This window comes from Scyliorhinus torazame, chromosome 15, assembly GCF_047496885.1.
Source record: "Scyliorhinus torazame isolate Kashiwa2021f chromosome 15, sScyTor2.1, whole genome shotgun sequence".
Taxonomy (NCBI): Eukaryota; Metazoa; Chordata; class Chondrichthyes; order Carcharhiniformes; family Scyliorhinidae; genus Scyliorhinus; species Scyliorhinus torazame.
The window spans coordinates 150,496,777-150,519,256 of NC_092721.1; the positions used below are offsets into that span (position 1 = coordinate 150,496,777).

At 48.3% G+C, this 22,480-nt stretch overlaps 1 protein-coding gene across 3 annotated transcripts in view; it reads right to left on the reverse strand.

The window, feature by feature from the left end:
* Positions 1 to 4,759: 4,759 nt before the first annotated feature.
* Positions 4,760 to 22,480, reverse strand: part of lnx2a (ligand of numb-protein X 2a) — a 275,515-nt gene continuing 257,794 nt past the window's right edge. For 2 of the 3 annotated variants that reach the window (XM_072476930.1, XM_072476929.1), the window contains one exon: positions 4,760 to 5,001. In XM_072476930.1, coding sequence (XP_072333031.1) covers positions 4,866 to 5,001 — 136 coding nt within the window. In that variant the 3' untranslated portion in view covers positions 4,760 to 4,865. Of the gene's footprint in view, positions 5,002 to 5,278; positions 5,408 to 22,480 lie in introns of all 3 variants that reach the window. The other variant, XR_011935204.1, reaches the window with a different exon arrangement.

The window sequence follows — 22,480 nt, forward strand, 5'->3', positions numbered from 1 at the left end:
TGGAATATGTGGAAAGACTCAGCTCAATAAATAGCTGCTCTAGGCCATAAGAAAGCAACCCAACTAAGTATGAGCATATCCAACAGGGCATGTCACAGTAAAGGTCAAGGAGCATCTAACCATGTTATGGATGGAGAGCAGGGGCAAATCTGGGCCATCTCATAGAATTTACAGTGCAGAAGGAGACCATTTGGCCCATCAAGACGGCATCGGCCCTTGGAAAGAGCACCTCATTTAAGCCCACACCTCCATCCCATCCCCGCAACTCAGCAAGCCCACCCAACCCAACCCTTTAGGACAATAAGGACAATTTATCACGGCCAGTCCAACTAACCGGCACATCTTTGGACTGTGGGAGGAAACTGGAGCACCTGGAGGAAACCCATGCAGACATGGGGAGAATGTGCAGAGTCCACACCGACAGTGACCCATGCCAGGAATCGAACCTGGGACTCTGGAGCTGTGAAGCGACAGTGCTAACTGCTGTGCTACCATGCCGCCTGTTCTCATTTTTCAAACTTAACATTCTCAGTGGTTACTCTAATGAAGTCAAAGTCCTGTTCATGATTGCTGGACAAACTCTAGAAGCTGCACTACAATGTGGTTATACAGATAAATCCATCCCAGAATTCCAAAATTTGTTGAAAGGGAAAGTGCACTGAATGGTGGCAGATGTTGGTTAATATGCATGTGAGTTGCCTTTGCCAGTATTGTATGTAAGGTATTTTCGACAAAGAAAACACCGCTTAACTGGTGTTGCTTTCGACACTTCAGTAACCAATTAGCAATTTCTATTGGACAGCACTGCTATAAATATTAGTCTCAGACTGCGGTAGTGTGATGCACAATTGGCAGGCCCAAATTATACTTTTAGTGTACTTTGCAATTAACACTGCATCAAAGGTACACTGTATCTTTGTGCAAGCATGTATATGCAGTGTTCTGTTCCCCGAACAGGCGCCGGAATGTGGCGACTAGGGGCTTTTCACAGTAACTTCATTTGAAGCCTACTTGTGACAATAAGCGATTTTCATTTCATTTCATTTCCTAGCAATGCTAAGAGTAGGGAAGAGCAGCATGGTGGCGCTGGGGTGAGCACTGCTGCCTCAGGGCTGCTAGGTCCCGGGTCAATCCTGACCCTGGGTCACTGTCCATGTGGAGTTTGAACATTCTCCCCATGTTTGCGTGGGTCTCACCTCCACAACCCAAAAAAGATAAGCAGGGTAGGTGGATTGGATATGCTAAATTGCCCCTTAATTGGAAAAAAAATCAATTGAGTACTCTAAATTTATTTTAAAAAGGGGGGGTGAGAGACCTTCAGTTCTTTGCCAGAATTGATCTGATTCAAAAGTGGGTTTACAAAGTACGCTTAAATCCTCTTAAATATGACTTTACTGTTATACTATTTCTAATGCAAAACCCCAGGTGGTCTAAAACTATCCACTGCAGTCCTTGACACCGGCATCAAAACCGGCGCGAGCAACACCGGCATCAACAGGCCTCCAGGTCCAGGCATTCACCCCTTCCTAGGGGGCTAGAACGGCGCCGGAGTGCTGTGCGGCCCGTCACGGCTGGTGCGGGTCCACGCATGCGTGCGCCATGGCCAGCGCGGATCCGCGCATGCACGCCATGGCCGTCTCCGCGCCGGCCTGTGGGCAACATGGCTGGCGGAGTCCTACAGGAGCCCGGCGCGGAGGCACATACCCGCCCCCCCCCCCGGAATGAGCCGGCTGGCCGATCAGTTGCCCCCGGTCGCAGGCCTGGCCACCGTGGAGGCAACCATGGAGTTGGTTCCCCCCGCCCCCCCGCCAGGATGGCCCCTGCAGCCAGAAAGCTGAGGTCCCGCCAGGTAGGACCATGCGTAAGCGACGGCAGCGGGACGAGTCGGAACTCAGCGGGCACTCGGCCTGTCGAGCGCGGAGAATCGCCAGGGGGTGCTTTCAACGGTCTCCGACCGGCACCGGTCTCCGGAGAATCAGTGGCCTGGTGTCGTAGCGGGATTCGCGCGCTCCTCCGACGATTCTCTGACCCGGCGTGGGATCGGAGAATCCAGGCCCTTGTCTTTCGTGCCACGGAGTCAGATTGGGAAATGTTCATGCATTGCTGCACATCTAAAGCTGCTTTGTATTGATGGGAAAATGTGATATAATGGCACTATATGTCTTCAATGTATATTGACAGCTGTGTCCCACAAATTCATGTTTCCAGTTTTATACAAAAAGTTGGTTTTATGGCCACCTAATCCAGGAAAGTGATAGGTTTCTGCATTCCTGATATCTGACTTTACCTCCCAATCTGTGATTCATTCACACTGCCGAACAGTCTTTCCATTTCCCACACTAATAATGAGTCTGCAGCAGCAGTATGGACTTGCTTTTTCCTCTTTCCAGAAATGTTTCTCTCTTTTTGTACTTGCATTATTTCCTAATATTATTTCTGCATATTATTTGGAATTTATATAAATCTGAATGTATCTAGAGAGAGTATTTATCAATTCAGCTCCTAATTAAATATATATGCCTCAAAGTGTGAATAATAAACTTATTCTTTCACGCTTTATTCTTTAATGCTTAAACCATTATTTTCACATTATCTTTAAGTTCAATTGTATTAAAAAGCACAGCTACAATGAAGGTTCAGCCACCAATATGGCATGTTCTTTTGTGCTAATTTTATGACTGAAAGATTAAAGATGAAGCGAAAAATACGGAAAATAGTGGGCTGGATTCTCCGCAGCTCTGCGCTGAAATTGTGAAATGCGATTGGCCGGAGACGTCGGTTTTGCGCCAATTCCAAATTCTCCTGACCCCCAACTCGCCGAAACGTGGCGCACGCCGCGTGGCCCGGAGAATCACCTCAAGTGCCCCGATGACCGATTCTCCGGGGCCTTGCCGATTCTGCGGCCCAGATGGGCCGGGTTCCCGACGGTGTGGTTCTAACCACCTCTAAAAAAATCGTGCTAGCTGAGGTAGGAGTTGGCGGGGAGGGACTGCGGGCTCCAGGAACGGACACCGGCCGTGCTTCCTGTGGGGGGGGGGCCTGCCAGGGGTCAGGGGAGGGGAGGGGAAGGGGGGACAGTCCGAGCTCGGGGAGCGGGTTGCAGAGGGGCAGGTGGCAGCCACTCAGGCTGGAGGGCCGCCTGCCTGACAGGCCGAGGAGGAGGAGGGGGGATGGGACGAGGAGGGGGGCAGGGGAGGAGGAGGAGGTTGTGGTGGTGCCAAGGAGGCGCCTGATGAGGGCCTGCGAGTACCGGCGTTGCATGTCCTTTGCCTGCGACGGGGGTTTGTGGGGAGAATTTTTATCTGGAGCCACAGCGCCGCGTCAATGGCGGAATTGGCATGCATTGCACGACCCACAAGTGCAAGCCCACTGTGGGCCGCTGAATGGCTCCACCTGGGAGCCTGATGACACCGTTGTGAAACTCCACAGTTTTCACGACTGCGTTAACACTTAGCCCCGTTTTGGAAGAATCCAGCCCAGTAAGTCTGAAATAAAAGCTGAAAATTCTGGAATTACACAAGCTTATCAGCACCTGAAAATGAAATTTCAGCTTTTGAGCAGGAACCTTTTCTAGAACTTAAACCGATGACGACAATGGTTCTTTTTAGAAATAAATTTAGAGTACCCAATTAAGGGGCAATTTGGCATGGCCGATTCACCTACCCTGCACATCTTTTTAGGTTGTGGGGGTGAGACCCACGCAGACATGGGGAGAATGAGCAAACTTCACATGGACAACGACCCAAGGCCGGGATCAAACCCTGGTCCTCGGCGCCGTCAGACTGCAGTGCTAACCAAGCATCACCGTACTGCCCTTGATGACAATGGCTCTGACGAAGGACCTCATCCATATAACAAGCTATGTTTTTCATTATTTACTAATCACCTCCACATTTTCAACATTTTCTGGTTTATTGACCAAAGGAAAGGTTCCTTTATTAGCGACATTTTAAATAGTAAATTCAATCAAATAAAAGCATAGATGTTTTCTATAACTGATCAATTTGGAGAAGTACTTATTTGCACATTTGGCTGTGAAATCTCCCTTTCAATATATCAACAAATTAATACAGCTCATACCTTCAAGCTCACTATTGTGATAAGGTCACAAGACTACAAATACTTAAAAGATATTTTAAAATGTAAAAGGTGAACTTGAAAAAAAAGATAAAAACAGGCACTCTTAACACCTTTTCATCAGGTTTAGGACCTCACCCTCAGGAGTATTCTATATTAAAATTAGGTATATTTGTGTATATGTGTATATTTGAATATCACAAATACACTCATGTCCTACTGCCAACAGTATATGTTAGTGCTTTGGAAATTCATGTCCCCTGTGCTTCAAGTGTTGCTAACATTTTCAGTTCAACGAAAATTTACTGTAGTGGGAAGTAAGTGCACATACAAACATCAGCTTGCGTTGTAATTCAGTGAAATAAATTCAAACACAGTAGCAAAATTCTACTTTTCAAAGTCATTTTACATTAAAACTACATTCATGGTAATATGAGGTTCAAAAGTCACTGTAAGGCTTGGACTCTCTGTGGCTGTCTGAAACTTATCTGGTTGGTAAGGCTTTTTGATCTGAGAGTAATGATAATAGCTGATTACATAATTTCTGATAACCTTGAATTAGCTTACCGTTACTAATCATGAATAAGGATTATTGATTTTAAAACTGTTGAATAGATGTGGCCGACACGATTGAGCTGCAAATGCAAATATTTAAAATGTTTTACAAAAGAGTACATTATAGTTTTATATCTTGTTAGTCACTGATTGATAAAAATACTCAGTGAATCCTTTATTATTTGAATCCAATATTCTTGCACAATGCATCATTCTTAATCATTTGGCTTTATTTAAATAAGGCTTCCAGGCCATGATGTGACAGTTAGTGTAACTTTGTTTCGTTGCTCTTTCAGCATTGGGACGAGAGCAGAATGGCTCATGCCTGCTGTTGAGAGTCCATTCACTGCTACAATCATATCACCACACCTATAGAGAAGAGAACAAATAGAAAGATAAGAACCTGTGAAACCTAATCATTTATCAGGAATGACAGGTTGTTGTATGGATATTTAACAATTGCACTAGGCTACAAAGTAGTATGATAATGTAACTGTATTTTCTAATTGACCATACTGGGATAATTTTGAAGTACAGGAGTGGATTTTTTGATCAGCGGATTCCCCTAATTTACTGGCAGCCTTGTTCTAACCATACTGATGTCCTGTCAAAACGTAGTCATTAATAACTGCATTCACATTCTTACCTGCATATTGGTGACAGCTGATGGTTTGCATGGTGGAAAAAATTATTTTCTGAGTTCCTTCAGGTTCCTAACATACTATAGAAGCAGAATTGAAAATGCTTATATTTTTCCTCTTCCGTTTCCCCCTAACTGAAATAATAGATTAATCTTTAGATTTGGAAAGAAACATATTTCTTGGAAATACATGGAAGTTTACACAGAGGTAGGGAATTAAGGCAAACCTGTCTAAGCTGGTGCTTATGCTCCACACTAGCCTCCTCCCACCCTCTCCCTCTAACCCTATTAGCATAATCTTCCATTCCTCTCTCCCTGATGTTTCGCTGCTACTTGCCTCAACTGTTCCTTGTGGCAACAAGTCTGCATTCTAATTACTCTCTGGGGAAAGTTTCTTCTAAATTTCTCAGTGGAGTTGAGTGATTATCTTATGTTTATGGCACCTACTTTTGTTCCCCTCCACAGATGAAAACACCTTCTCTACGTCTACCCTATCAAACCCTTTAATAATCTTAAAGACTTCTATCAGATCACCTCTCAGCATTCTCTTCTCTAAAGAAAAGAGCCCGAGATTGTTAAATATTTCTGGATGGGTTAGAGAAGTAATTGAGATCTTTTATGCAATAGGCGTTAATTTGAAAACATTAATATGTGCCTGGATTGTAGTATTAAAAGGAAATGCAAGGGTGACAGAAATAGAAAGTTATCATGACTCATCGGGACATGTACGGCTTCTGTCAAATATTACTGACTGAATGATGCGAATGGGAGAAAAGGTTGTGTAATTGCCTAAAAAATGCAGAAAAAGTGCACAAACAACAAAACTGATTGCTGAGTTTTATGCAAAGGATCAAAGGGCCAGCTGTAAAGTTGCAAACATATTTAATTGAGGCATTTTACAAAGTAATGCTTCATTTAGAATGTAGAATGAACGCACAATCTGTAAAGATCTAGCAATCCTTTCCCATATTTCTTTCCACGGTGTCAGGCTCTGATTGAAAGCCGACAGGTAACTCTCCAGCTGCACAGCCGAGTTCTTGATCCAGATTTTAAGACACTCTGGAAAAAACAATTAAGGGGGGGTGATTTTACGCTGTCACCGTGGCAGGGCAGGTCCTGATAGAGCCGGCAAGATCGGCTCCACAGAGATCGGGCGCCCTTTCAGCATAGAAAATACGACCTCCACACAAGAAGCATCGGGGGCTGACCCTCCCTCTCTGTCTCCTTCCCTCCCTGTCTCCCTTCCACTGCCCCCCCAGCAAGCATCAGCATCTGGGGGTTCTTTGAACTCCTTAGGCATGATTCTCCTGTACAGAGTAAGTGCTCCCACTAGCAGGAGAACCGGAGTGATTCCCACTGGTGCTAGGCGTACACTGATGTGTCATTCCATGCCACTCAATTTTTTTTTAAACTCGGATCACAGTTTTTTTGTGCCATTCCTGATTGGCACAATATAACAGATTGGATTTTTTAAAGGGGATTGGGGTTTTCGCTGGACCGGAGAGAGGTGCCCCGATCTCAGAATTTGGTGTAGCCACCCCCACCCCACCCTCCGCTATTTCCCCTACTTTTTAGCCACCCCACCCACGTGGATCGCTGGAAAGACATCCCCCCTCAGTCACCACCCCTTTCCCCGCTCCCCACCCCCCCTCGTTTCCTGGGAAATAAACAGGAATGACTCTTGTAAAGTATAGGTATTGTAATGTAGAAATTGCAGTAACTTTATTCCGCCCAGCAAGGTCCCACAAACAACAGTGTGATCATGGCCAGGTCATTTGTTTTGCTGAATGTTGCTAATATTAGTCAGGACACTAGGGGACACAATAATTAGATTCTTAAAAACAAAAATGCAATTGCAAAGCCAATAGGAAACTAATGAGTTTGAAAGAGTTTCGTCTGCCGGTCGATGTATAGGCGGGAACCCAGCATTGCTTTTCTCTGGGAGGTACGCACAAGTACCAGGTAATCAGGTACTTACCTGGACAATATCAGCCTCCCACTCGATCTTTATTTCTTTTTCTTTTATTTGTTCTTGGGATGTGGACGATGCAGGCTAGGCCAGTATTTGTTGCCCGTCCCTAATAGCCCTCAAACTGAGTAGCATTTTAAGAGTCAACCACATTTCTGTGGATCTGGAGTCACATGTAGGTCAGACCAGGTAAGGACTGCAGAGTTCCTTCCCTAAAGGACATTAGCGAACCAGGTGGGTTTTTAGGACAATGGTTTCATGGTCATCATTAGACTTTTAATTCCAGATTTTTTACTGAATTCAAATTTCACCATCTGCTTTAGTGGGATTTGAACCCAGGTCTCCATGGCATTACCCTGGGTTTCTGGATTACTAGTCCAGTGACAATTCCACCAGTCCACTGCCTCTTTTAGGCCTGCAAAAGAGATCGGCCATGGAATCCTAGATAAAGATGAGTGTGGACGGGATGGAGGTCATTGGCAGAATGGAAACAAGTGGCTTCATCCTCCTGCCCCGCCAAACTCCAAATTCGCCTTGGGGGTTCATTAAATTTCAGGCTTTGTGAAGGGCATTTACTGGACCCACAAAATATCCACAAAGCGTAAACATGCATGAAGTGTTGAAAGAGTGTGTTGCATGAGAGAAATAAGAGCTGGGCTTGATCTTGGCTTGAGCACAGTCTGCACCTTATAGAAGGAAAGGTCTGTGGAACATAAGTTACAGGAAGTGGTCATCCCACAGACAAAAGAGTAGTCAAGGACAAAAAAAAATAGGTGACTACTCAATGCCATGGCACTGTGGAACAAGTGGTTACTCATGGCAATGAAAGGAAAGAGCAGAATAGGTCGGTGGTAGTGCTGGAAGAAAATAGATTATTAGAAAGATGGTCCGTTTTTTGTTCAGGCGCGTCATGCCAAAAGGCAAACAGCCTCTAATTGGGTCTGGTTGAAGACCAGGGATGAGTCTGAGGTGTCTTGCGCGAGTTAATATTCTCAGCAATCATTCTGATGAGGTTAAAGTACTCTTCGCAAAGGCTGGACAAAAACTTACAAGTCATACTAACATGTGGTACATACTGAAAAATTCATTCCATAATTCCAACATTTGACAAAAGAGGAAGACTGCAAGGTTTTGCAATAAATGGTGGCAGATACTTGTTAAGTAAATATACATGTGAAGTATATTTACCTGTATCGTGTATACTTAAAATTAAAATAGTGTTGCTGTCTCCACATGTGTGGCTAGTCAGCAATTTACATCGAGTCGACTTCCGGTGGTGGTGATGTACTGAGCGGACACACATCAGGTGGCTCTCCTCCCAATTGGACCCAAAATAGCAAATTTTCCAGGATTCTGGCTCAAAAAGCCACCCAAAACTCCTAAAAACCCAAAAGGCATTAGTAGCGAATAAGCAGAAGAGAAGATGCCGGCAAACAGTAGCTCAAAGGGCCGGCGAGAAGTCAGAGGCAAGGGGCAGGAGCAACGCGCAGACGGACCAGTGGTCACAAGAGGCGAGGCGGAGGCCCCGGCGAAACGAGAGAGGGGGCAATCGGCGACCCGAACAGGCAATGACGCACCCACTACACCGGGGGATGGATGGAAGACATTCCTTAAAAAAGAACTGGCTGCCATGAGGGAGGCAATCAAAATGGAACTCCAGGTGGTGATGAAAGAGGTGGTGAAAGAGGTGTTGACGGAAGCGATGGCCGCCCTCTAGATAGAGCCAGCGCATGATAGATGGCCTGGGAAAGGTGGAAGTTCAGGAAAGGACGATCCTGGACATGGAAAGGGCGGCAACCGACCAGAGTGATAGGATCGTGGCTCTGGAGGTGGTGTGAAGAGGTTGGTGGCGGCTCAAGGGAACCTGAGGGGAAAGGTAGAGGACCATGAAAACAGTTCCAGGCGACAGAAGGTCCGTATTGTGGGACTGCCAGAGGGGGTGGAGGGAAGGGACCAAACGGCCTACATCGCCCAAATGCTGGTCAACTTGGTCGTGAGGAACAGCTTCCCAAACCCCCCCAAAACTCGACAGCGCACCCAGGTCGCTCTGGCCAAAACCCAAGACTGGGGAGCAGCCGAGAGCAATCATTGTGAAGCTGCACCGGTACCAGGACCGGGAAAAGATCCTGAGGTGGGCTGGACAGACAAAGTCGTGCTCGTGGGAAGGACACAGAATAAGGGTTTATCAGGACATTGGGGCAGACCTCGCGAAAAAAAGGGCCGAATTTAATAAGGCAAATCGGCTCTCTACAAGAGCGGAGGGAGGGTCAGCATGTTGTTCCCGGCCAAACTCTGGGTAACCTATGAAGGGAAAGAACATTCCTTCGGCACCCCAGCGGAGGCTGAGGAGTTATTGAAAACCAACAGTATTGAGAAGGAACAGACGCGGCAGTGGGGAAAAAGATGGACGATGGAGGAGGAAACGGAACCAAGATCTGATGTATGGACTCTGTGTTTGCGCGGGACTGTGCTGCCTCGTTCGCGGACTAATGTAGGAAGGTAGAGAGAGAAGCGAGGATAGGGGAAACAGGTGACAGGGCAAGGAATGGAACGGAGACGGGCAGACAGAACAGGGACAGGGAGAGACCAGCCCAGGGAGGGGAGCCACCGTACTAGCAGGGAGGGCTAGCAGTAAAGGGGGCCGTGGCGCACCTCTTAGGGGCGAGGGAGCGTCTGGCCTGGGGGGGGGGGGGGGGGGGGGTACGGGGGGAGGACAGAAAGGTGGGCGAATACAGGGGTGAGGAAAGGGAAGGGGTTTGGGAGGGGAAGGGGGGAATCGAGGCAGGACTCACAGAACAGAAAAGGGGCAGAAGGATAGGAAATGGTTGGCAGCGAGACAGACACGAGCCTCAGCGGGCATGGAGTAGGCCGAGGAATCAAGATGGCGCCGCAAGCATTTGGAGGGTCCCTGAACAAAGGGAGACCCTGGAGTGCAGGGGTGCACCCACGTGACATACACATAGTTGGCTGCCCTGTGGGGTGCCCCTGGACAAAGGGAAACTCCGGAGCACAGTGGCCCGACCTCATGGCGAGAACGGCGACCGCAGCCATTTTGGTCGGCTCCCCAACTAAGGGAAACCCCGGAGTGCAGGAGCGCATCCACCAGGTAAGTATTGGTGATTCTGCAGGAACGGGGGGGGGGGTCAGAAACCCCCCACTAGGATAGTCACCTGAAATGTAAGGGGTCTGAATGGCCCACAGAAAAGATCCAGTCTTCGCCCACCTGAGAAGCCTGAAGGCGGACATAGTCGTCCTACAGGAGACACACCCGAGGGAGAAGGACAGATTACTGGTAAGGAAGGGCTGTGTGGGACAGACTTACCATTCATGCAATGGGTCGAGGGTTAGAGGAGTAGCCATACTGATCAGCAAGAGGACGGGATATACTGAGACCAGGACAGTTACGGATCCAGGGGAACGGTACGTCATGGTCATCAGTGTCGTAGACGGGGCACTGGTAGTACTGGTAAATGTGTACGCTCCCAACTGGGATGACACAGACTTTATAAAAAAGACCAGGGCGGAAATCCCCGACATGGACAAGCACCGACTGATTATGGGGGAGTGACTTTAATTGCGTACAGGACCCGCTCACTGACCAATCGAGCCCCAGAACAGGGAAAAAGACAGGCATGGCTAAGGAACTGGGAGCAGATGGGGGCAGTGGACCCGTGGAGGTTCCTCCACCCGGGAGAAAAATAATTCTCGTTTTTTTTGCAAGTGCACAAGGTATATACCCATATCGACTTCATTGCAGTGGGGAAATTGGTGCTTCCAGGAATTACAGGAGCAGAGTACTCCGTGATAGCCATCTCCGACCACGCTCCACACTACGTGGATGTGAGGTTGGAGACGGGCCATGCCCAGTGCCCCACATGAAGGCTGGACATGGACCCCCTGGCTGGCAAGCCCTTCTGCCAGAAAACATCGCAGGCCATAGGCAACTACATGACTAACAACCGGAACGGGGAAGTCTCACCTTCCACGTTCTGGGAGGCACTGAAGGCTGTGATCCAAGGGGAAACTAAAGCTTACAAGGCACAGAGATAGGCCAGGCAACAGCTGATCGGCTCCATCTTTGAGCTAGACAGAAAGTACTCCAAGGCCCTGATCGTAGAGCTGCTGGCAGAGAGAAAAAAGCTACAAATGGATTTTAACCTGATTTCCACTAGGAAAACAGTGTACCAACTTTTCTAGACATGGGGGACCTTTTACAAACACGGAGTAAAGGCTCGCCTGAGAAAGGAGGCAGCCATGAGGGAAATAGCGCAGGTAAAGGATGGCAGAGGCTGATAGGCAGCGGAACCAAAAGCATTTGAGACCTTCTGCCGAGGGCTGAACACCTCCGAACCCCCCAATGGGGACGCGGGGATGAAACAGTTCCTCAATGGATTGGAAATGCCGGCTGAGGGGAGGACAGATGGGGAGAGCTGGAAGCACCAATAGATCTGGGAGAAATCATGGAGAGCATGGGCTCCATGCAGGTGGGTAAGGCGCCGGGACCCGATAGGTTCCCCCGCTGGACTTCTACGAAACATTCGGACCGGCCCTGGACCCACATCTAAGGGACATGTTCGCAGACTCGCTGGCAAGGGACACTCTGCCTCCTATGCTAGCGCAGGCTACAATCTCATTGATACCCAAAAAAGACAAAGACCCGGCGGAATGTGGATCATATAGACCCATTTCATTGCTGAATGTGGATGAGAAAATATTCGCAAAAGGACCTGGCCAAAAGGCTGGAGAACGTCGTATCGGATGTGGTCGCTGAAGACCTAACTGGCTTTGTCAAGGGTAGGCAACTCACTACAAACATCAGGCGGCTGATTAATGTAATAATGAATAATGACCCCACCCCCCCCGGGGAAGAGAACACCAGAGGTGGTCACCCCCCTGGATGCAGAAAAGACCTTCGACAGAGTCAAATGGAAGTACCTCCTCGAGGTACTGGAATGGTTTGGGCTCGGAGCAGGAATCACCGCCTGGGTGAGACTCCTGTACAACGCTCCCAAGATGAGCATTCAAACCAAACCTGCAATATTACCACTGGGCAGCAACAGCGGAAAGAGTGAGGGGATGGGTGCACCAACCCAACTCAGAATGGGTACAGATAGAGGAGGCGTTCTGCAAGGGAACGACTCTCCGGGCCCTGGCCACGGCAGCACTCCCATCCCCCTCGCCGAAATACACATCGAGCCCAGTGGTAATGACCACACTGAAAACGTGGGCCAGTTAAGAAAACATTTCAGGCTGACCAGAATGTCCCCCATGGCCCCATCTATGGTAACCACATATTCCCGCCAGCCATGCTGGATGCAATGTTTTAAAAATGGAGACAGGACTGGTGAACGCTGACATATGCTGGCCTTTATACTCCACATGGGCCTCCTCCCACCCTCCTCGTGTCTGCATGGGTTTCCTCCTAGTGCTCCGGTTTCCTCCCGGTGCTCCGGTTTCCTCCCACAGTCCAAAGATGTGCAGATTAGGTGGATTGGCCATTCTAAATTGCCCCATAGTGTCCAAAAAGGCTAGATGGGGTTACTGGGTTACGGGGATGGGGTGGAGGCATGGTTTAAGTAGGTGCTCTTTCTAAGGGCTTGTGCAGACTCTATGGATTGAATGGCCTCCTTCTTCACTGTAAATTCTATGATTTGCTTCAACTATCCTTTGTGATAGCACATTCCACATCCTGACCAGTCTCTGGGTAAATAAGCTTTTCCTGAATTCCCTGTTGGATTTATTAGTCATTACTTAATATTTCCGACCTCTAGTTTTGGTCTTCCCATGCCAAAACATGTTTAACTTATCATTTTAAAGATCCCTGGGGCCTATTAAGTCACCCCTCTGTCTTCTATTTCTGGAGAAATGAGCCCAGCCTGTTCATCCTTTCCCGATGAGCCTATGCATTCAGATATTATCTTAGTGGATCTTTGCCAATGACTCTTAATCTTGTTCATAATATGGAGACCACAACAGTGTACAGTATAACAGTGTGACCTAACCAAGGTGAAATACAAATTTAATGTAACCTCTCTGCTTTGCAATAATGTCCCTTTAGAAATGAACCCTAATGCTTTGTGGGTTCTATTTTTTTTAATGGACTTTTTCACCTGTATTGGCAATTTGAGTGATTTATATAACTGTACTTCTCGATCCCTATTTCTCCCCTGCTTAGACACGTATTATACAAGTAGTATGCGGCTTCTATCTTTCCTGCCAATATGCACCACCTCATACTTAACTATATTAAAATTCACTTGTCAATTACCCATCTCCCTTTCAAGTTTATTAATGCCTATTATTTGTGGCAATCTTTCTTTTGTTAACTACATTTCCAATTTGGTGTTGTTTCCAAATTTTGAAATTGCACTTTCGATTCAAGCCCAAATCATTACTAACAGTGGCCCACTGCTTGTCATGATATTCAGGTAAACATCATAGCACAAACATACATACATTCTGATGGACAGATCAACGGACCAATCAACACACACACAACACCACAGCCAATTACAGGCAAGAGCATACACAGTACAAAACAGGGAACACGACACTTCCTGAGGATTCCAGCAGGAGACAGCTCAGGGCACAGAGCCCATAGCAAGCCACTCAGACGTCCACCATGTGCTGAGTGCCACTACAAGATAGTATTAGGAACAGGTCCACAGATTCTAGGGTTATGATCGAACCTCAGTAACCAGTTTACCACTGTAAATAAATGTTAGTAATAAAACTGAGTTGTACCATTCGCAACTGTGTTGGTTCGTCTGTGTAGCAGAGTACCCAACACATCATAGTACCAGGAGTAACTGTGGGACCTACCTACGAATCCTCCGGAATCTGCCATCCTGCGCCATGGACACCGTCAGCACACCGCAGCCACTACAAGTCGCTGGAAGCCTCGGCGTTAATTGGAAGCTGTTCAAACAGCGCTTCCAGCTCTTCCTGGAAGCCAACGAAAAGGAGAGTGCTTCGGACACCAGAAAGATCGCCATCCTCCTCTCCACGGCAGGTCAACACGCCATCCATGTCTACAACTCCCTGATGTTCGCGGAAAGTGAGGACAAGACCAAGTACAAGACGGTCCTTCTCAAACTCGACCAACACTTCAACGTCGAGGTCAACGAGAGTTTCGAGAGGTATCTCTTCCAGCAGCGCCTGCAGGGTAAGGATGAGCCCTTTCAATCCTTCCTTACGCACCTCCGTATCCTCGCGCAGTCCTGTGGTTACGACACCACCTCCGATTCCATGATTCGGGACCAGATCGTTTTTGGGGTCACCTCAGGCACCCGACGCCAGCAGCTCTTAAAAATTAAAGGCCTCACCCTAGCCTTCGCAATCGAAGCCTGTGTCCTGCCTGTGGGGCAGCACGGTAGCATTGTGGATAGCACAATTGCTTCACAGCTCCAGGGTCCCAGGTTCGATTCCGGCTTGGGTCACTGTCTGTGCGGAGTCTGCACATCCTCCCCGTGTGTGCGTGGGTTTCCTCCGGGTGCTCCGGTTTCCTCCCACAGTCCAAAGATGTGCGGGTTAGGTGGATTGGCTATGCTAAATTGCCCATAGTGTCCAAAATTGCCCTTCGTGTTGGGTGGGGTTACTGGGTTATGGGGTTATGGGGGTGTGGACCTTGGGTAGGGTGCTCTTTCCAAGAGCCGGTGCAGACTCGATGGGCCCAATGGCCTCCTTCTGCACTGTAAATACGATGATTCTATGATTCCTGCATGAAAACGCTACTAGCCGCTACTCCCAATCTCAGGTGGCCGAATCGGCGCGGCATGGGTCTTACGCGGCCGGATCGGCGAGGCAGGGGTCCTACGAGGCCGAACGGGTCCAGGCGATCGAGTTCCTCCCGGCCCGCGGCCCAGACGAGGGCGGCCATTTCTCACGCTTTTCGAGGCCTCCCGCGTTTGTGCGCGCCAAAAATAACGACGTCGACACTGAGGGACGTGATGTGCAGGCGCGCTCGACGCAAGACCGAACTGCGCATGCTCGGTGGCGCAACGAATGCCATGACGTCACGACGTGCGGTAACTGCGGAGCTGCCCATTTAAAGCGGCAATGTCCCGCAAGAAACCGACAATGCCTCCGCTGTGGCAAGGTGGGTCACTATGCTGCCTGCTGTCGAGCAGCTCAATCTGCCAATGTTCCCCAATTCTGACAACCTCGCAGGGACGTGCGGACCATTCAGCCTCCTTACTACGAGTGGTGCCCAGACGATATCCAGACCAGTGACACAGACAACCGGGACGCCTTCCGTGTTGCGGTCATTGATGGGAACCGGATGTCTCCAGCCAGGACCCACCAGCCGTTGCAAGTGAACACTGTCAATCCGGGTGATGAATGGTGTGCCACCCTAACGGTCAATCGATCACCGATAACATTCCGTCTGTACACTGGCGCCTCCGCCAACCTCATAGCATGGTCAGCCTTCTACGCCATGAAGGTCAGACCACGAATTCGGCCATCCCGTTGCAAAATGGTCGACTACAATGGGAACGTTATCCCGGCTATGGGATCCTGCCAGCTCCAGGTGACACACAACACACGCACAGCCACACTTTCATTCGAAATAGTCGGATCATCAAAGGACTCCCTGCTGGGTGCACAGGCATGCAAGGTTCTCCACTCGTGCAACGAGTCCACGCTCTGTCTCCAGAAGGCACATCTGACTTCCCGGATGCAGAATTCAGGGCACAGCTCCAATCGCTCCTCGCCCACAACCAGGAGGCGTTCGAGGGCATGGGAACACTGCCCTACACCTACAGAATTCGGCTCAAACCGGACGCCACCCCGGTCATTCACGCACCTCGCAGGGTCCCAGCGCCACTCAAAGACCGCCTCAAGCAGCAGCTGCAGGATCTCCAGGACCAAGGGGTGCTATCCCGGGTCACGGAGCCCACGCCATGGGTCAGCTCCATGGTGTGTGTTAAGAAGCCCTCCGGCGAGCTCCGGATCTACATTGATCCAAAAGACCTCAACAACGACATAATGAGGGAACACTACCCCATATCCAAACGGGAAGAGATCACGAGCGAAATGGCCCGGGCTAAAATCTTCACAAAACTGGATGCCTCGAAGGGTTTTTGGCAGATCCAACTGGATCAGTCCAGCCAAAAGCTGTGCACCTCCAACACCTCTTTCGGCAGGTTCTGCTATAACAGAATGCCATTTGGCATCATCTCGGCATCCAAGGTCTTTCACAGGATCATAGGACAAGCATACATACATACTGATGGACAGATCAACGGACCAATCAACACACACACAACACCACAGCCAATCACAGGCAAGAGCATACACAGTACAAAACAGGGAACACGACACTTCCTGAGGATTCCAGCAGGAGGTAGCTCAGGGCACAGAGCTCATAGCAAGCCACTCAGACATCCACCATGTGCTGAGTGCCACTACAAGATAGTATTAGGAACAGGTCCACAGATTCTAGGGTTATGATCGAACCTCAGTAACCAGTTTACCACTGTAAATAAATGTTAGTAATAAAACGGAGTTGTACCATTCGCAACCTTGTTGGTTCATCTGTGTAGCAGAGTACCCAACACATCACTGCTGACCTCCACAGAACACCCACTTCCCTTTTTGGCAGTTTGCAAGATACTCTGTCAGGAAAACAAGAGGTTTTAGGGGCAGCATGGTGGCGCAGTGGTTAGCACTGCTGTCTCACGCCGCTGCGGACCCGGGTTTGATCCCCGCCCCGGGTCACTGTCCATGTGGAGGTGGCACATTCTCCCTGTGTCTGCGTGGGTCTCACACCCGCAACCCAAAACGATGTGCAGGATAGGTGAATTGCCCACGCTAAATAGCCTCTTAATTGGAAAAAAAATAATTGGGTACTCTAAATGTATTAAAAAAAGGAAAACAAGAGTTTTAATATTTTTTCTTTTGTAATATCTCTGTCACATTCCCATGTAATGGAAAAATAGTTTCCGGGGGCGTGACTTGAAATTGAATTAGAGAAAGATAGGCTGCAAAAGTCAATAACGAGGATGTGAGGGCAAGTGGTTTGATATGTTCATGAACAGAAAAGAAAACATCCACTCTTGACGAGATTTACTTTGTACCCCGAAAAGGAGGTGTTGAGCTCCTTGAGAGTTTTTGGAGCTGCACTCATCCAGGGAAGTGGAGAGTGTTCCATCACACTCTGACTTGCACCACGTAGATGGTGGACAGGCTTTGGAGAGTCAGGATGTGAGTTACCCTGCAGAATTCCCAGCCTCTGACCTGCTCTAGTACCTATAGTATTTATATGGCTGATCCTGTTCAGTTTCAGATCAATGATAACCCCCAGGATGTTGATAGTGGGGGATACAGCGATGTTAATGCCATTGAATGTCATGGGGATATGGTTGGATTCTCTCTTGTTGGAGATGGTGATTACCTGGCATGAATGTCATTTTCCACTCATGCTGCTTGATCTGCTTAGTGTTTCCAGCATTTCCTATTTTTATTTCAGATTTCCAGCAACTGCAGTATTCTGTTTTGTTACTAATTTAAAATGATTGATCAATTTTATGTCAATGAACTTTAAATTCCATATTTGATGTCAAGTGATTCAGACTGGAACCAAAGTTAATTGGTTATTACATAATTTTCCAACTGCTGAAGTAATTCTTCCTGGAGGAGTGTAAAAGGTGATTAATTTTTGCAGCAGCTCGTAGGGGAGTGTGGGAGACTGTGTTTTATGACAAGAAATTTGCCATTGTCAAGTTGTTTGAAATTAATTGTTCTTTACTGTATTTTTATTACATCTATATGCCAATATTTTCCCCTGATTTAAATCAGGTCTAAATGATTAAGACTGGTGCTAATCACACTTGAGTGGTAAGGTACTACATTATACAAATATCTTCAAGTCAGCTCATTTGCATAACTATTCACAAATCCAGATGTTGACTTGGGCAGGTATTAAGAGCACAGCAATGGGAGAAGCAGAACATTTCATGTGTGTATAATTTAAGGGATGGTGACAATGAAAGGCAAGCGTCACAAACGTAGACAAATATTTTGAAAGCCTTTAGAAAGGATCAAAGCCATCTTGACTCTAAAAGTAATTGCTGAAATTGAAGGGGCATGGGATTCAGAAGTAACAGACAGAAAAGAATGGAATTAAACCCCATCTGATGGATTGAAGCTGCATCTGAATAGATTTATCAGTCAATGGTGTAGGTAATAACAGGGGTGGGATTCTCCGACCCCCCCCCCCCCCGCGTGGGTCGGAGAATCGCCGGGGGGCAGCGTGAATCCCGCCCACTCCGGCTGCCAAATTCTCCGGTGCCGGGGATTTAGCGGGGCGGGAATCGCGCCGCGCCGGTCGGTGGCCGCTGACAGCGCACCCCCCCCGGCGATTCTCCGGCCCGCGATGGGCCGAGTGGCCGCCCGTTTTTCAGCCGGTCCTGCCGGCGTAAATTAGAGTAGGTCCTTACCGGCGGAACCTGGCGGTGCAGGCGGCCTCCGGTTCCTTGGGCGGGGGGATCTGGCCCCGGGAGGTGCACCCACGGTGGCCACGCCCGCGATCAGGGCCCACGATCCATGGGCGGGCCTGTGCCGTGGGGGCACCCTATTCCTCCGCTTTGGCTGCTGTGGTCCTCCGCGATGGCCGACGTGGAGAAGATCGCCTGCTGCGCATGGTCTGGGATGACGCCAGCACATGCGCTCCCACGACATGCGGCAACTCGCACCGGCTGGCGGAGACCCTTCGGCGCCGGTTGGCGTGGCGCAAGCCACTCAGACATCCACCATGTGCTGAGTGCCACTACAAGATAGTATTAGGAACAGGTCCACAGATTCTAGGGTTATGATCGAACCTCAGTAACCAGTTTACCACTGTAAATAAATGTTAGTAATAAAACGGAGTTGTACCATTCGCAACCTTGTTGGTTCATCTGTGTAGCAGAGTACCCAACACATCACTGCTGACCTCCACAGAACACCCACTTCCCTTTTTGGCAGTTTGCAAGATACTCTGTCAGGAAAACAAGAGGTTTTAGGGGCAGCATGGTGGCGCAGTGGTTAGCACTGCTGTCTCACGCCGCTGCGGACCCGGGTTTGATCCCCGCCCCGGGTCACTGTCCATGTGGAGGTGGCACATTCTCCCTGTGTCTGCGTGGGTCTCACACCCGCAACCCAAAACGATGTGCAGGATAGGTGAATTGCCCACGCTAAATAGCCTCTTAATTGGAAAAAAAATAATTGGGTACTCTAAATGTATTAAAAAAAGGAAAACAAGAGTTTTAATATTTTTTCTTTTGTAATATCTCTGTCACATTCCCATGTAATGGAAAAATAGTTTCCGGGGGCGTGACTTGAAATTGAATTAGAGAAAGATAGGCTGCAAAAGTCAATAACGAGGATGTGAGGGCAAGTGGTTTGATATGTTCATGAACAGAAAAGAAAACATCCACTCTTGACGAGATTTAATTTGTACCCCGAAAAGGAGGTGTTGAGCTCCTTGAGAGTTTTTGGAGCTGCACTCATCCAGGGAAGTGGAGAGTGTTCCATCACACTCTGACTTGCACCACGTAGATGGTGGACAGGCTTTGGAGAGTCAGGATGTGAGTTACCCTGCAGAATTCCCAGCCTCTGACCTGCTCTAGTACCTATAGTATTTATATGGCTGATCCTGTTCAGTTTCAGATCAATGATAACCCCCAGGATGTTGATAGTGGGGGATACAGCGATGTTAATGCCATTGAATGTCATGGGGATATGGTTGGATTCTCTCTTGTTGGAGATGGTGATTACCTGGCATGAATGTCATTTTCCACTCATGCTGCTTGATCTGCTTAGTGTTTCCAGCATTTCCTATTTTTATTTCAGATTTCCAGCAACTGCAGTATTCTGTTTTGTTACTAATTTAAAATGATTGATCAATTTTATGTCAATGAACTTTAAATTCCATATTTGATGTCAAGTGATTCAGACTGGAACCAAAGTTAATTGGTTATTACATAATTTTCCAACTGCTGAAGTAATTCTTCCTGGAGGAGTGTAAAAGGTGATTAATTTTTGCAGCAGCTCGTAGGGGAGTGTGGGAGACTGTGTTTTATGACAAGAAATTTGCCATTGTCAAGTTGTTTGAAATTAATTGTTCTTTACTGTATTTTTATTACATCTATATGCCAATATTTTCCCCTGATTTAAATCAGGTCTAAATGATTAAGACTGGTGCTAATCACACTTGAGTGGTAAGGTACTACATTATACAAATATCTTCAAGTCAGCTCATTTGCATAACTATTCACAAATCCAGATGTTGACTTGGGCAGGTATTAAGAGCACAGCAATGGGAGAAGCAGAACATTTCATGTGTGTATAATTTAAGGGATGGTGACAATGAAAGGCAAGCGTCACAAACGTAGACAAATATTTTGAAAGCCTTTAGAAAGGATCAAAGCCATCTTGACTCTAAAAGTAATTGCTGAAATTGAAGGGGCATGGGATTCAGAAGTAACAGACAGAAAAGAATGGAATTAAACCCCATCTGATGGATTGAAGCTGCATCTGAATAGATTTATCAGTCAATGGTGTAGGTAATAACAGGGGTGGGATTCTCCGACCCCCCCCCCCCCCGCGTGGGTCGGAGAATCGCCGGGGGGCAGCGTGAATCCCGCCCACTCCGGCTGCCAAATTCTCCGGTGCCGGGGATTTAGCGGGGCGGGAATCGCGCCGCGCCGGTCGGTGGCCGCTGACAGCGCACCCCCCCCGGCGATTCTCCGGCCCGCGATGGGCCGAGTGGCCGCCCGTTTTTCAGCCGGTCCTGCCGGCGTAAATTAGAGTAGGTCCTTACCGGCGGAACCTGGCGGTGCAGGCGGCCTCCGGTTCCTTGGGCGGGGGGATCTGGCCCCGGGAGGTGCACCCACGGTGGCCACGCCCGCGATCAGGGCCCACGATCCATGGGCGGGCCTGTGCCGTGGGGGCACCCTATTCCTCCGCTTTGGCTGCTGTGGTCCTCCGCGATGGCCGACGTGGAGAAGATCGCCTGCTGCGCATGGTCTGGGATGACGCCAGCACATGCGCTCCCACGACATGCGGCAACTCGCACCGGCTGGCGGAGACCCTTCGGCGCCGGTTGGCGTGGCGCAAGCCACTCAGACATCCACCATGTGCTGAGTGCCACTACAAGATAGTATTAGGAACAGGTCCACAGATTCTAGGGTTATGATCGAACCTCAGTAACCAGTTTACCACTGTAAATAAATGTTAGTAATAAAACGGAGTTGTACCATTCGCAACCTTGTTGGTTCATCTGTGTAGCAGAGTACCCAACACATCACTGCTGACCTCCACAGAACACCCACTTCCCTTTTTGGCAGTTTGCAAGATACTCTGTCAGGAAAACAAGAGGTTTTAGGGGCAGCATGGTGGCGCAGTGGTTAGCACTGCTGTCTCACGCCGCTGCGGACCCGGGTTTGATCCCCGCCCCGGGTCACTGTCCATGTGGAGGTGGCACATTCTCCCTGTGTCTGCGTGGGTCTCACACCCGCAACCCAAAACGATGTGCAGGATAGGTGAATTGCCCACGCTAAATAGCCTCTTAATTGGAAAAAAAATAATTGGGTACTCTAAATGTATTAAAAAAAGGAAAACAAGAGTTTTAATATTTTTTCTTTTGTAATATCTCTGTCACATTCCCATGTAATGGAAAAATAGTTTCCGGGGGCGTGACTTGAAATTGAATTAGAGAAAGATAGGCTGCAAAAGTCAATAACGAGGATGTGAGGGCAAGTGGTTTGATATGTTCATGAACAGAAAAGAAAACATCCACTCTTGACGAGATTTAATTTGTACCCCGAAAAGGAGGTGTTGAGCTCCTTGAGAGTTTTTGGAGCTGCACTCATCCAGGGAAGTGGAGAGTGTTCCATCACACTCTGACTTGCACCACGTAGATGGTGGACAGGCTTTGGAGAGTCAGGATGTGAGTTACCCTGCAGAATTCCCAGCCTCTGACCTGCTCTAGTACCTATAGTATTTATATGGCTGATCCTGTTCAGTTTCAGATCAATGATAACCCCCAGGATGTTGATAGTGGGGGATACAGCGATGTTAATGCCATTGAATGTCATGGGGATATGGTTGGATTCTCTCTTGTTGGAGATGGTGATTACCTGGCATGAATGTCATTTTCCACTCATGCTGCTTGATCTGCTTAGTGTTTCCAGCATTTCCTATTTTTATTTCAGATTTCCAGCAACTGCAGTATTCTGTTTTGTTACTAATTTAAA